Source organism: Cotesia glomerata, linkage group LG5, assembly GCF_020080835.1.
Source record: "Cotesia glomerata isolate CgM1 linkage group LG5, MPM_Cglom_v2.3, whole genome shotgun sequence".
Classification (NCBI taxonomy): Eukaryota; Metazoa; Arthropoda; class Insecta; order Hymenoptera; family Braconidae; genus Cotesia; species Cotesia glomerata.
The window spans coordinates 24611758-24627735 of NC_058162.1; the positions used below are offsets into that span (position 1 = coordinate 24611758).

The following is a 15978-nucleotide window of genomic DNA, read 5'->3' on the forward strand; positions in this document are numbered from 1 at the left end:
CCCCAATTATTGACACCTATACTAAGCATGCCTACAATCATCTGCTTATTCTTATTTATCCAAACTTATTATTAAGTAATCAATTTTATTAAACTTTATTAATAATAATTTCCATAAATAATTAATTACTTTAAAAAATATAAAAATTTATTTAAAAATAATTTATTGAATCAGAAGAGTTCAAACTCTTACAGTTAATTTTTTAGGTTAAAGTCAAAAAAAAAAGGCGTGATAGCGCTGTCGAATGGCTGCCAATATGAGATTGAACTTAAAAATTATCAACTAATTATTGACTCCCATTATTTAAATATTATAAAGCATACAATTAATTTCGACTATTCAATTTTATAAATTTTTCATAAAAGGTAAAAGCCCCAATCATTGACACTATTAAAGACAAAGTAATGATTTGATTTTTTTTAAGCATTCAAATATCAATATTGTTGAATTTTGTTTGTTGTAATGTCTCAAGTAATGATTTTACTAATCAATTTCTTTTTTTTAAATGATAATCACTGATATTTAATAATTAATTTTGAATAATTAAATAGATTATCCGGATGCACCAATTATTGGAAGGTTAAAAAACTGATTGATCTAATTATTGACATACCTTCGCCCCAATTATTGACACCTATACTAAGCATGCCTAAAATCATCTGCTTATTCTTATTTATCCAAACTTATTATTAAGTAATCAAATTTTATTAAAGTTTATCAATAATTATTTCCATAAATGATTAATTACTTTTAAAAATATAAAAATTTATCTAAAAATAATTTATTGAATCAGAAGAGTTCAAACTCTTACAGTTAATTTTTTAGGTTAAAGTCAAAAAAAAAAGGCGTGATAGCGCTGTCGAATGGCTGCCAATATGAGATTGAACTTAAAAATTATCAACTAATTATTGACTCCCATTATTTAAATATTATAAAGCATACAATTAATTTCGATTATTCAATTTTATAAATTTTTCATATATTGTTAATTAAAAAAAAAAAAGATGATATTATTAGATGAAGAAATGAATTTAAACTCGGCATTTAAAAAAAATGCTTTTCTAATCAAAGTTGTTAAGAAAATAAACGTTCGTAAGCTGGTTTGATGAGCTCGTGCTTTTATTTTTTTTTTAATAATTAATATTTAATATTTTGAACTGACAGTAATTTTTTTCAATTTTTTAATTAATTAGAATTTAATAAAAATTTATATGATAGTTATTCTTATTACAGATGATTAAATATATTTAAAAATAATTTAGGGTGTCAATATTTAGAACCCTGTCAACAATTGGGGCTTTTACTTTACTAAATAAATTTTCATTTAAAAAAACTTCCACTTATTTTTTCTTTTAATTCTATTTATTATGACATTAAAGTTAGAAGTCACTAAAAAATTTTTTAATTTTTTTTAACAAAAAAATTCGTTCCAAAAAATTGCATTTTTTATTTTTCAATATTCTTCCTCATTAATTTTTTTTTGCTATAATTCATTTGTTATAAAATTCTTAAACTTATTAAATATACTGTAAACAAATTTTCATGTAATAAAATAAATGTTAGTAAATTAGTATTAAATAATAAATAATTACCAATCTGGTTATTATTATTCAAGGTCTGCGAGAACGATATACTGGTCGTTGATGTCGTAAACCGGCTTCCGGGAAAGGCCGCCTCGATACACTGGCGTGGACAAACTCAACGTGAAACTCCCTGTATGGACGGAGTACCACTTGTTACACAATGTCCTATTCCAAGTTACACCACTTTTCAATACAAGTTTCGGGCTTCTGTCCCTGGGACTCATCTCTGGCACTCGCACTCTGGTTATCTCAAAAATTATTATTATTATTAGTTTAAGTTTCTGCAAGGTTAACTTTTTGTAACTTTTTTATTCACGTCCTTGATTTTTATTTTTTTTTTATATTAACGACTTTCTAAAGTTTAATTTATTATTCAACGCTAAAAATTCATGTTAGTTAAAAATAATTTTTTGAGAGTATTGTAATTTATTATTTATGATATTTTCATTAAAAAAAAGTATTCTTTTTTTTTTAAAACTATTCTTGAGGATGAATTAATGAAAAGATAAACAGGTTTTTTTTAGGAAAACATTTTTTTGAAGCTAATTTGTCACTTCGAAATTTTGATAGTTAATTTCCGGAAAAGTAATTGATGTAATTTAATTAAATTACTATTTTTAAACACTACAAAAGTGAATTAAAAAATTTCACTGTCAAATTTTGGAATTTTCTCTTAAATTAATTAAAAAAAAATGAATAAAAAAGTTTAAAAACTAAAATGGCGGAAGTTTAACAAAATGGCGGAATGCGCGCGCAATTCTTAAAATTTTTATTATCAGAGTTTTTTTAAATAATTTTTGAAAAAATAAACAAGTTATTATTTATGAAACTATTTTTTTAGGGAAAAAAAATTTTTTAAAGCAAATTTGTCACTTCGAAATTTTGATGGTTAATTTTTGCAAAATTAATTGATTTAATTTAATTAAATGACTATTTTTAAACACTAAAAAAGTGAATTTAAAAATTTCACTGTTAAATTTTTAAATTTTCTCTTAAATTAATTGAGAAAAATGAAAGACAAAGTTTGAAGATCAAAATGGCGGAAGTTTAACAAAATGGTGGGATGCGCGCGCAACTTTTTAAATTTTTACCATCAGAGTTTTCTAAAGTTTTAAAATAATAAACAGATTTTTTTATGAAAAAAAATTTTGTGAAGCTAATTTGTCACTTCAAAATTTTAATAATTAATTTCCACAATAGTAATTGAATTAATTAAATTAAATTACTATTTTTCAACACTACAAAAGTGAATTCAAAAATTTCAATGTTAAATTTTATCTTAAATTAATCAAGAAAAATGAAAGACAAAGTTTGAAGACCAAAATGGCGGAAGTTTAACAAAATGGCGGGACGCGCGCGCAACTTTTTAAATTTTTATCATCAGAGTTTTCTAAAATAATTTTTGAAATAATAAACAGATTTTTTTTTGAAAAAAAATTTTGTGAAGCTAATTTGTCACTTCGAAATTTTAGTGGTTAATTTTTGCAAAACTAATTGATGTAATTTAATTAAATTACTATTTTTAAATACTACAAAAGTGAATTTAAAAATTTCACTGTTAAATTTTTTAATATTCCTCTCAAATAAATTAAGAAAAATCAAAGACAAATTTTGTAGACCGAAATGGCGGAAGTTAAACAAAATGGCCAGATGCGCGCGCAATTAAATTTAAAAAATTTTTGTGAAGCAAATTTGTCACTTCAAAATTTTGATGGTTAATTTCCGCAAGAATAATTGAACTAATTAAATTAAATTACTAATTTTAATCACTAAAAAAGTGAATTTGAAAATTCCACTATTAAATTTTTAAATTTTCTCTCAAATAAATTAAGAAAAATCAAAGACAAATTTTGTAGACCAAAATGGCGGGATGCGCGCAGCTTTTTAAAAATATTATTAGTCATAATTTTCTAAAATAACATTAAAAAGTGACATTGAATAACTAAATAAATCACAAATGTCGGAAATGAAACTATAAAATGTTTAATAATAGTCTCTTGACATTTCCACCGCAAACTTTCTAAAAAACAATCAATGCCACACGCAATAAAAAAATAAAAACAAAACAACCTAACAGACGAATTTAAATAAAAAAGTATTAAACAAAGAATCAAAATGACTTGCAATAAACAAAAGATCTCTTTTCAGGTGTCGACGTAGCGAACGGTATCTTCGGATCGCTAATTGTGCGCCAAGCAGACGCTCGAGAGCCCCACCGCTTGCTGTACGACGTGGACGACCCAAATCACGCGGTGCTGGTCTCCCAGTGGCACCACTCAATAGTGACGGACACGGCGGCCGGGCAAGCGAACAAGAAGCCAGCATTGCTGCTGATAAACGGCAAAGGCCATCAACCAAACGGGCCCCAGGTTCCTCTGTCGTCATTCAACGTCACCCGGGGACTGAGGTACCGTTTCAGACTGGCCCACGCAGGTGGCGCTGGAGCGTGTCCTATAACATTCGCCGTGGAAGAGCATCCGCTGACGCTCATAGCTCTTGATGGGAATCCCGTGGTGCCTCTTAAAGTAAAATCGATAACTCTGGCGAAAGGAGAGCGCGCTGACTTTGTTCTGAGGGCTGACAAGATCGCTTCCAGCAAGGATGTTTATTCCATCAATGTTCATACAGACAAAGGCTGCCATGCGACGGTGATTGGATCTGCTTTATTGAGATATCAAGGCGTCATCTCAACTGAGGATTCCTCTCCTGTGAATCTTCTTGACAAACAAGATCATCTTGTTGAAATGACCACCAATCCCTCGGACAAATGCAATTCTCCTGGAAATGTTTGCTCCACGGAAATAAAGGCAACAACTAATTTGCCAACTGCTTTGGAAACAACAGATTTGACTATTTATCTTCCTATTAATCAGCGGATGCAACCAGCTGAAATTTTGGGTTGGTTTTACCAAGTAACAATAACTTGTTTAATCTCAGAGTTTGTTAATTTAGTGGATTAAGGGTATTTTGGTCTAGAAGCTTGAATTTAAGGCCATTTTTGAAGTGTAAAAAAAGGCAATTAATGTTTTATTAATATTTAGAAAATATAGAGGAAAAAAATCAAAATTTAAAGTTTCAAGATAAATGACCTTGTATCTCGTGAACTATTGGCAATTTTAAAGATATAAGCTCATCCCGATGTTACACTCATCGAGACCTTTCATTTGAGTACCCACATCAATTTTTCATATATTTTATATATTTATATATTTCACAAATATCATATATATAAAATATAAAAAAAATGCCATGTGGGTACTTAAATGAAAGGTCTCGATAAGTGTAACACCGAAATGAGTTTATATCCTAAAAAATGTTAATAATTGAGAAATGACATGGTATCTTGTGAACTATTGACATTTTTAAAGATATAAGCTCATCTTGATATTACACTCATTGAAAGCTTTTATTTGAGTACCCACATCAATTTTTCATATATTTTATAAATTTATATATTTCACAAATATCATATATATAAAATATATAAAAAATACCATGTGGGTACTTAAATGAAAAGTCTCGATGAGTGTAACACCGAAATGAGTTTATATCCTAAAAAATGTTAATAATTAAGAAATGACATTGTATCTCGTGAACTATTGACATTTTTAAAGATATAAGCTCATCCCGATGTTATATTCATCGAGACCTTTCATTTAAGTACCCATATCAATTTTTCATATTTCACAAATACCATATATATAAAATATATAAAAAATGTCATGTGGGTACTTAAATGAAAGGTCTCGATGAGTGTAGCACCGAAATGAGTTTATTTCTTAAAAATGTCAATAATTAAGAGACGACCTTGTATCTCGTGAAATATTGATATTTTTAAAGATATAAGATCATCTTGATGTTACATTCATCGAGAGCTTTCATTTGAGTACCCACATCAATTTTTCCTATATTTATATATATTATATCTATATATATATAAGCGAAATACCACTCACTCACTCATCACGAGATCTCCGAAACTATTCGCCCGATTGACTTGAAATTTAGCATAGTTACTCCATTCGTGATGTAGACGCTCACTAAGAACGGATTTTACGCAATTCCTAGCCAAAATGGATTTTTCGTCTACCATCACGTATGCTACCCCCTCCCCCCTCTCATTCTTCCCCCCCCCCCCCCTGCCCTCTTCCCCCCTCCCCCTATCTCTCTCTCTTTTTTTTTTTAGAAAATGTCATTTTGATTCGCCAATCTAAGAAACCATCAAGTGGCACCCATCAATTATAGAACTCACCCCCCCCCGCAACCACCCTCGCTAATCAACCGTTGCCATGGTTACCGTTGCAATGGTTACCGTTGCAATGGTTACCGTTGCAATGGTTACCGTTGCTATGGTTACCGTTGCCATGGTTACCGTTGCCATGGTTACCGTTTCCATAGTTACCGTTGCTATGGATACCGTTGCCATGGTTACCGTTGCTATGGTTGCCGTTACCATGGTTGCCGTTACCATGGTTGCCGTTGCCATGGTTACCGTTGCCATAGCTAGAATAATCACATAGATAAAAGGTACAGGCCAATCCGATGGAATTTGGAATCTGTGCAAGTCAAAACAATACTCGAATTTAATTTCAAGTCTAGATCTAAAAATACAATTCTATTAAATTCTAAATACAATGCTAAGTGCCCAGCGGAGCGGGCGGGTAACAGCTAGTATATGTATATATGAGAAATATATCAAAATGCATGTGGGTACTCAAATGAAAGCTCTTGATGAGTGTAACATCGGGATGAGCTTATATCTTTAAAAACGTCAATGGTTAAGAAAATACCGTGCTATTTACCAAAAGTCAATATTTAATAAAGCATAATTTTATCTATTAATAGTTTACGAATTATGGCTGTCACATAGTGACTGCAAAATTGCTAGTTAAATTTTATTGATTCTATTTTCAAAGTTCAATAATAGTGTTGTTTGAATTTTTTTTTTTTTTTGCTTAAGGGGTATTCTGGTCTAGAAGCTTGAATTTAAGGTAATTTTTAAAAGCTCGTAAAAAAGGCAAACAATATTTTCACTAAAGACATATTCTTAAAGGATTAAGCTTTGGAAATATGAAAAAAAAATCAATTTTTTCATATTTCTAGACCAGAATACCCCCTTAAATAAAGTCAATAAAATTTTTTCAAAAATTTCCTATTCACTTAACGCACATTGAAAGAAAAAAATTTTTTTTTTCAAAATGATCAATATTGTAATAAAAGAAATTAATTTGTTAAAACTTTTTTAACAATTTTATTTTTTAGCTGAAGAAATAAAAATTTTTATTATAATTTTTTTTTTGAAAAAAAAATTTTTTTAGATTTGGAAAAAACAAATTTTTGGATAAAAATTCTCAAATTGTCTATTATTATTATTATTTTTTTTTTCTTTTCAAATCAATCCTTTTACAGACATATTCTTAAAGGGTTATCAAGCTTTGACAATATAAAAAATAAAACAAAATCAATTTTTTCAAATTTCTAAAATAGAATACCCCCGTCAATATTATTGTTGCAGTTTATATTTGATCTATTTATCTGTAAATTAAGTTTTAATTGAAATTTATCTTTTTTAGGAGATCTAGAGATGAGGGTGATGAGCATCAAAAATAAGACATTCACTTACCCGTCCTCGCCGCTGCTGACTCAAGGCCCGGATGTCCCTCAGGAAATGTTATGCAATGAGAATGAGCATTACTCCGAGACATCTGCACGGTGCCGTCAACACAATGGTAACACTGCGTGCGAATGCGTCAATACTCGTCGCATTCCCGTGGGGTCCAGTGTCGAGATTATTCTCATTGACCAAGGTATTGATTTAGTGTCCGCAAGCAGGACTAAGACTCCCTTTTAATCCCTTAATGTTACTTGAGGGTGATACCCTCAAGTAATTTGTTGGTTTATTTTTCTATTTACTGTTTTAATCAGCGGGTTCGGTCATTGTTTTTTGGGAGAAAAATCATAATACTAAGAAAAGCGATTTAGAAAGTAGTAAATATATATAATGATATTCAAATTTTATTTTAATTTTTTCTACTCGCTTTTTTTTAATCAAAAGTAAGATTAAATTAAGATTTGAATAAAAACATTGAAAAATTATGAAAATTTATGGATGTAACTTCAAATTATGTAAAATAAGTTTCTTGATTACATTTGTTCAATTTAAAAGTCTAAAAAATTCATACATGTCTTGTATTTCATTGGAATTTTTTAGACATCAATTTTCAGAACACTCTACTATTATTTTTCAACAAAAAAAAAAAAAAAATAACCCAAAATTAAACAAATAAAAAAAAATGCTAAACATTTTGGAAAAATTTTTTCAATTTAGAGGTAATAAGATAATTTTTCAATATTTTTGCTATTTTTATAAATTTTGCATTAAAAACAGAATAACTAAGAAAACAGGTTAGTCGATAAATCAATTTTTTGAATTTTCACAATTGATTTTTAATTTTATTTAACGAAATTGTAAAAATTTGAAAACTTTAGAATTTAAAAATCCAAAAATTTTTATTACCGCAATATTTCTTTATGAATAAACAAGCAACCTTGCAGTCACTATGTGACTGCCGTGTCTTGTGAACTATAAATAAATAAAATTTTGCTTTATTAAATAATGATATTTGTTAAATTGCATTATACTTTCTTAACTATTGACGTTTTTAAAGATATAAGCTCATCCCGATGGTACACTCACCAATAACTTTCATTTGAGTACCCACACGCATTGTTGATATATTTTTCATATATACATATATACATATATACAATATATATAAATATATGAAAAATTGATGTGGGTACTTAAATGAAAGGTCTTGATGAGTGTAAAATCACAATGAGCTTATGTCTTTAAAAATGTCAATAGTTGACTAAATACAATGTAAGTTCTTAATTATTGATATTTCTTAAGATATAAACTGATTTTGATGTTACTCTCATCAAGACCTTCAATTTAAGTACCCACATGATATTTTTTATATATTTTATATATATGGTAATTGTGAAATATATAAAATATATGAAAAATTGATGTGGGTACTTAAATGAAAGGTCTTGATGAGTGTAAAATTGCAATGAGCTTATATCTTCAAAAATGTCAATAGTTGACTAAATACAATGTAATTTCTTAATTATTGACATTTCTTAAGATATAAACTGATCTTGATGTTACTCTCATCAAGATCTTCAATTCAAGTACCCACATGATATTTTTTATATATTTTATATATATGGTATTTGTGAAATATATAAATATATAAAATATATGAAAAATTGATGTGAGTACTCAAATGAAAGGTCTCGATGAGTGTAACATCAGCATGCGCTTATATCTTTAAAAATGTCAATAGTTGACAAGATACAATGTCATTTTTGAATTATTGACATTTTTCAAGATATAAACTCATTTAGATGTAACACTCATCAAGACGTTCAATTTAAGTACCCACATGATATTTTTTATATATTTTTTATATATTTTATATACATGGTATTTGTTAAATATATAGATATATAAATATATATGAAAAATTGATGTGTGTAATCAAATGAAAGGTCTTGATGAGTGTAACATCAGGATGAGCTTATATCTTTAAAAATGTCAATAGTTGACAAGATACAATATCATTTTTTAATTATTGACATTTTTCAAGATATAAACTCATTTATATGTAACACTCATCAAGACCTTCAATTTAAGTACCCACAAGGCATTTTTATATATTTTATATACATGGTATTTGTTAAATATATAGATATATAAATATATATGAAAAATTGATGTGGGTAATCAAATGAAAGGTCTCGATGAGTGTAACATCAGGATGAGCTTATATCTTTAAAAATATCAATATTTCACGAGATACAATGTAATTGCTTAATTATTGACATTTTTTAAGATATAAACTCATTTTGATGTTACACTCATCGAGACCTTTCATTTAAGTATCCACATGGCATTTTTTATATATTTTATATATATGGTATTTGTGGAATATATAAATATATAAAATATATGAAAAATTGATGTGAGTACTCAAATGAAAGGTCTTAATAAGTACAACATCGGATGAGCTTATCTCTTTAAAAAAGTCAATAGTTGACTAGATATAAGATCATTTCTTAATTATTGACATTTTTTAAAATATAAACTCATTTCGAAGTGACTTCTAATTTGCAAAGTAGTAAAATTTGTTTAAAGTTAAAAACAAAATTTTCACTTGAAAATTTTGTCAAAAAATTTTCTTTAAAAATTCCATTAAAATAAAAAATTTATAAATAGCTTTTATCTCAACAAAAAAAAACTTGTCTCGTTAATCACCTATAAAAACGAGCGAGTACTCGAGTCAACAAATCTATTGTCTTATCATAATCACTCATCACATCAGCATTTAAAAGACAAGAGTCTCCCAAAAAAACCTTGATCCAAATTCTCTCCCAACTATAACTATCAACAATGACTAATACCGGAGCTTTGAACTATTGATTTGACTTCTAGACATTTAACTTCATCTATCACAAATAATCTTAATTAAATTAATCCTCATAAATAAAATTAATTACATTCAGTAAATAATAATTTGTAAATTTTATCCCTAGTTGGCCGCAATGACCTAGTTTACCATCTCCACGGGTACAACTTCTACGTAGTGGCGGGCCGTCGGTTCGGCCGAGAAAAAACCCTCGACGAAATAATAAAATTGAACCAGCAGAACTTGCTGTTCTCCCGAAACTTGGAATCTCCAGCTATTAAAGACACGATAACCGTGCCCAAGTTCGGCGCGGTCGCGATCCGATTCAAGGCCGACAATCCAGGTAATGTTTTTTTTTTTTTTTTTTTTTTTTTTTTTTTTATCTAACTGTATAAAATAATATATATATATATATATATATATATATATATATAGAGAGAGAGAGATTTAAGTATATACATTACGCTACTATTCAAGGTCGTGATCGATAAAATGATAGCAGCAATATATATTCCGCTCTCACGGGATAGTAAATTGCCGTCGGTTGTTGGCTGCCTGTTATTTAATAATGTCTGGGTGCTGGGCGGCTTCATACACACATACATAAATTTAACATACTCACCTACTAATATGTATCCGTATAATCTATTACATGTCCTTGTCATTCGCAGGCTACTGGATGTTGCGTGACGAAAATGCTCTCGAGTGGACTCGCGGTCTCGACGTTATTCTCCAAGTCGGAGACCCTGGTGACATGGTACCGCCACCGCAGGATTTTCCCAAGTGCGGATCCTTTGTCGGGCCCGACTATTTTCTCATCTAGACTGATAACTAGAGCCTTTGTTTTTCTGTAAATATTTTTGTATATAAACATAATGCTTTTAATCAAATAAATGTTTTATCTATATTGACTTTTTTATTTTATTTATTAGACTAATATCCATGTCGAGATTCGAATTAACGGATTTAAAATAGAATTCAATCGATGTAATTTCTGCTGTTATGTAAAATTTAATTTTAGGAATTTTAGAGTGATTCTTTGATTTAATTTGTTTAGTCACGGAATTCATTCAAACTTTTCTTTTTTTTTTTTTTTAATTTAATATTTATTCATTTTAATTATTCTAATATTTAAGCCAATACTTTTATTTTGATTTAAATAATACGACAAAAACTTTCCAGTCACGGAGTTCATTTAAATTTATTTTTTTTTTTTTTTTAAGAAAATTTAATATTTATTTTTTAATCAATTTAAATATTAATATTTAGATAATATTTATATTGTTTTAAATATTAAAAAAATATAAATTTTCATTTTTTTGAATAAAAAAAAAATTTTTGAATTTCGCGCGCGCCCAAGTAGCCATTTTGTAATTCGTATCAGCCATTTTGTCGAGCATAGCTTCAAATAGCATTTTTTACGTTTTTTTTTGCCGATTGAATTGATTTTTAATAAATCTTTTAGCTGATATTATAAAACACATCAATAAAATATAAATTTACATGATTTAAATCAGTAAATAAATTTAATTTACTAATATATCTTTTATAAAATACGATGAACTTTTTAGTCACAGAATTCATTCAATTTTTTTTTTTTTAAGAAAATTGAATATTAATTATTATAATATTTAATCTTTTTACATTTATTTTGTTTAGAATATCAGCATATATAAATTTTAATTATTTTTTAAATTAAAAAAATTAAAACTTTTGAATTTTCGCGCGCCCAAGTAGCCATTTTGTAATTTGTATCAGCCATCTTGTCGAACATAGCTTCAAAAAGCATTTTTTACTTTTTTTTTTGCCGATAAAATTGATTTTTAATAAATTTTTCCGCTAAAATTATAAACCAAATCAATAAAATATAAATTTGCATAATAAAAATTACTAAATAAATTTAATTCAGCAGAATATTTCGTATAAAATACGATAAAAATGTAAGAAATCAATTATCCAGCTCGTAAATTCTAAAAACAAAAATTCCAAGTAATTTTTTAAAATAAGAAACTAATAAAATAAGGAACAATTGACTTTATGCTAATCACCAGCGATTAAGATCGCCCATAACTAACTAAATAAACCTTTCTAATTCAACAAGTAACATTAACCGTACTAATAATATAATTTTATATATATATATATATATCCACCTAAACATTACCCAATGCCAATTAAAGCAATCGCAAAAACGAGTGATTTATAATTTACAACCAGCACGATTAGATAATTAGACAGATAAGCGAAAAAGAAAAATAATATTGATCGAACGGATTATAGTCATATTTAAAATGTCAAGTCGTTCATTTATTTTTTAATAAATATATAACCTGAACATTGACATCAAGAGAGTTGTCATAGTATGACAACATGTCCTGTTTATCAGCGCTGCGCTCACAAATATTGAGCTTCGTATCAGTGCCTCATGAGATTCTTTCACTGCGTCACAAGGTCCTGCGTGAGTATGCCAAGGTCCTTCTGGGACCTGATTTCAGCCACACATTCCCCTCGTTTATCCTCATCACCGCGGTATGCGTCGCTCTTAAGCGCTGCTTGAGCTTACGATGGCTGCCTGTCGCAACCAACAAGACATTTCTTCAGTCTATTCTTCAGGTATGTCCTTACAATCACAATTTATGACTATCACAAATATCAATGACAATTTTTTCAGGCTGCCTTCAGCTGGGTTGTTATCAACGCTGCGCTCTGGTACTGGCTGATTATCCAGAGAGTCCTTTACTGCACCGTTTGGAATTATTGGGATGTAAGTACACGGAAAAAAATTAGGAAAACGGTTGACTCTGAAGGCCATCCCTGCAACTTCCCGCTAATTCCATACTTAGGCGCTTAAAATTGCACCAATGGCGTTTTTGAGCTCTTCGAGCTCAAAAATACAATTTATGGGTTATTTTAAGCTCTCCAAGCTCAAAGAGATAGTTTTCCTATGTTTTTAAATCCCTCGAGCTCAAAAGTCTGATAGGGATTTGATGACACTATTTTTTGAATTTTTAAACCGCAATAACTTTTGAATGAATAAACCGATTTCCACGCGGTTGGCAGCATTTGACGCAGTTTTTCAAGCCTCACAAAGAATCTCAAATTTTGAATTGATCGCGCAAGGAATTTTGGAGTTATTCCGAAATAACACTTTTTTCGGTTTTCTTTCGTTCACGATATCTCTCGAACGAATCAACCGATTTTGACCGGACTGGTGGCGATCGACGTGGTTTTTTGAGGTTAAGAGCTGATTAGTTTTGGAATTGAACTATTAAGCTGTTTGAAAGTTATTCCAAAAAAACCACATTTGAAAAAATTTTTTTTTTCAGTTTTTTGAAGATTTCTCAAAATCTATTGATCTGAATCGGTCCAAATAGTTTTCAAAATCTAAGTTTGGTCAAGCCCTTTCGAATGGCACCAACCGCGATGAAATCAGTCAAGCCGTTCAAAAGTTATAAGCGGTTCACATACTTTCACACACACACACACACACACACACACACACACACACACACACACACACACACACACACACACACACACACACACACACACACACATACATACAGACGCCGTGACAACCTCGCGGGGATAGTCAGGGAAGCTTCCTGTGACCTTCAAACGTCGAGATCTGATGAAAACTCGGTTTTTGCAAAACGGGGTGAAAACAATAACTTCCCGATTTTTGAAAATCTTCGATTTTCGTAGCGGGAAGTTAAAAATTAGGAAAACGGTTTACCCTGAAGGCTATCCCTGCAACTTCCCGTTAATTCCATATTTAGGCGCTTAAAATTGCACCAATGACGTTTTTAAGCTCTCCGAGCTCAAATATACAATTTATGAGTTTTTTGAGCTCTTCGAGCTCAAAGAGATTGCTTTCCTATGCTTTTGAGCTCTTTGAGCTCAAAAGTCTGCTACAGATTTGATAAAAAATTAAACCGCAATAACTTTTGAATGAATAAACCGATTTTCACGCGGTTGGCAGCATTCGACGCAGTTTTTTCAGCCTCACAAATAATCTCAAAGTTTAAATTGATCGCGCTAGGAATTTCGAAGTTATTCCGAAAAAACTCTTTTTTCGGTTTTCTTTCGTTCACGATATCTCTCGAACGAATCGACCGATTTTGACCGGACTGGTGGCGATTAAAAACTTTTCCGTAGTTCTAGCCATATCGACATTGCTCTAGATAAATAATCTTTTTTTTCGGGTAATTTTTTTAATGTATAAAATTAATAACATCACTTTTTTAGGATGAAGAAACTACAAAAGGAAATCCAGTATGGTGGAAGAAAGTCTGGGCTTCATATGACCCGTTGGAGCCAGAACCCAATTGGCTGTCTCCTGACTTTATAAGTTGGACATTGTCGATGACTCTTGCAACTTTTTTCTACTTATTTGTTATATATGTCAATTATATAACTTATTTCGGAAGAAATGTTATAGCTTCGCTGTGGGGGCTGATAACCTTCAAAGTTTTTAGGTTAGATTGCTTGCTTAGTATGCTATGATAAATTATATTTGCAAAAATTAAAAAAAATTTTTTTGCAATAATATTATCAATGTTATTAATTTCAAAAGTAGTTTTGATTTAATTTTTAAAAAATTACATATTTCTTCTTGAAATTCATGAAAATGAAAATGTTTCCATTAAATATTAATTTAATCACTAAATAACACAAAAAAACACTTTAAGGAGATTCAAGTACTCTACTAGTATTAAGAATGTCCATAAAAAAATAATACGTAAAAATATTTTTGTTATGCATCTTAAAATTAATTTTTAAATTAATTAATAACATTTTTGCGGAAATTTCCGAAAAATTAACTCATTAAATAATTATTAACATTTAATTGACTAATAAAAAATATAGCACTCTGAATTACCGGTATACACTTGACAACACCGCAAGAGTTCCCTAACCTTCAAATTTATTTATGCTTACTGTCTAACTAAAATGACTAAGATCTTCTAGCATTTAAAAAACCGCGGTTACTTATGCGCTGAGTAACTGCGCAAGCGGTGTTGCCAAGTCAAATACAAGACCTTAAAGAACGGAAGTTTCTTGTGATTTTTCATAAAAAATATAAAATATCTCCGTAATACGTTGGGAAAACTACTTTTTTTATTGTTTTAATCGAAAGCTTATTATTTTTTCAATCAAATTCAATGAGAATACATTTTTTTTTTAAATCGTTAATTGCATTAAATTCTTAACCAAATACATGGCTGGTGGAATCTCTATTTCATGTAAAAATTACAATTTTCCAACCTAATTATTTGATTAAATCCCAGAAAACTGTTTTTTAATTTTTTTATTAATTATTAGGCTACGTAGATTGAATTTACAAATTTTCGGGAAGTTTTAAAAGTTTGACTGCCTGGATCTCCTTAAGAAACTCTAATAGTCTTCTTTCGACAAGATGGCCGCTTTAGCCCGACAAAATGGCGCCTTGCGCGCGCCAAAATTCAAATATTTATCTTCTTATAATCTCTCAAGTTTTTTAACTTACAATTTTTCCAATTTAAATTATAATTAATATTTAATTAATTTGATTCAATTAATATTATATTATATTTATATCATGAATATTTAATTAATTTAATTTCGTAAAAATTCTTCTAGACAAGTTCCCGCTAAAAAAATCGAGGAAGAAGACGACGCAACAGACAAAAGCGAAGCAGGTTCGGTGTGCGACAGGTGCAATCTCGAGATATCAGACAGCAGATCCTACAATCTGCTCCGCGAAGAATCCCCTGTCTCCTACGGGAAGTGGCATCCCGGATCAGGATCTTCCACCGGGAAGAATCACCGAAAGATGCGCAACCGGCGGAGTCCTATACGCAGCAGCTCCAGCGAGAAGTCAACCGCCCGCTGAATTTATTAATAATTAATTTATCAATCAATTAATTAATTGTCATTAA

The 15978-nt window shown here is 29.5% G+C and overlaps 2 protein-coding genes and 1 long non-coding RNA gene across 4 annotated transcripts in view; 2 read left to right on the forward strand and 1 right to left on the reverse strand.

Moving 5' to 3' along the window:
- LOC123265827 (laccase-4-like) overlaps positions 1–10968 on the forward strand; it is a 19947-nt gene extending 8979 nt beyond the window's left edge. For both annotated transcript variants that reach the window (XM_044729749.1, XM_044729748.1), the window contains exons 4-8: positions 1616–1826; positions 3732–4481; positions 7157–7390; positions 10185–10400; positions 10729–10968. In XM_044729749.1, coding sequence (XP_044585684.1) covers positions 1616–1826; positions 3732–4481; positions 7157–7390; positions 10185–10400; positions 10729–10880 — 1563 coding nt within the window. In that variant the 3' untranslated portion in view covers positions 10881–10968. The remainder of the gene's footprint in view (positions 1–1615; positions 1827–3731; positions 4482–7156; positions 7391–10184; positions 10401–10728) is intronic.
- The window catches only part of LOC123265835, a 155560-nt gene continuing 150402 nt past the window's right edge, over positions 10821–15978 (reverse strand). The window contains exon 4 of the long non-coding RNA XR_006509679.1: positions 10821–10905. This is a non-coding gene — a long non-coding RNA (uncharacterized LOC123265835). The remainder of the gene's footprint in view (positions 10906–15978) is intronic.
- On the forward strand, positions 12091–15939 carry LOC123265832. The gene is made up of 4 exons (XM_044729759.1): positions 12091–12670; positions 12729–12821; positions 14306–14535; positions 15680–15939. Exons 1-4 carry the CDS (start codon positions 12428–12430, stop codon positions 15930–15932), a joined length of 819 nt encoding a protein of 272 aa, XP_044585694.1. The 5' UTR covers positions 12091–12427; the 3' UTR covers positions 15933–15939.

What these genes read in the sequence shown, in the direction of transcription:
- LOC123265832 (XM_044729759.1), top strand. Translation starts at nt 12,428, where the DNA reads ATGTCCTGTTTATCAGCGCTGCGCTCACAAATATTGAGCTTCGTATCA. An exon ending in CCGTTTGGAATTATTGGGAT is followed by an intron (nt 12,822 to 14,305) that starts GTAAGTACACGG and finishes TCACTTTTTTAG; the next exon opens with GATGAAGAAACTACAAAAGG. An exon ending in ATAACCTTCAAAGTTTTTAG is followed by an intron (nt 14,536 to 15,679) that starts GTTAGATTGCTT and finishes AAATTCTTCTAG; the next exon opens with ACAAGTTCCCGCTAAAAAAA.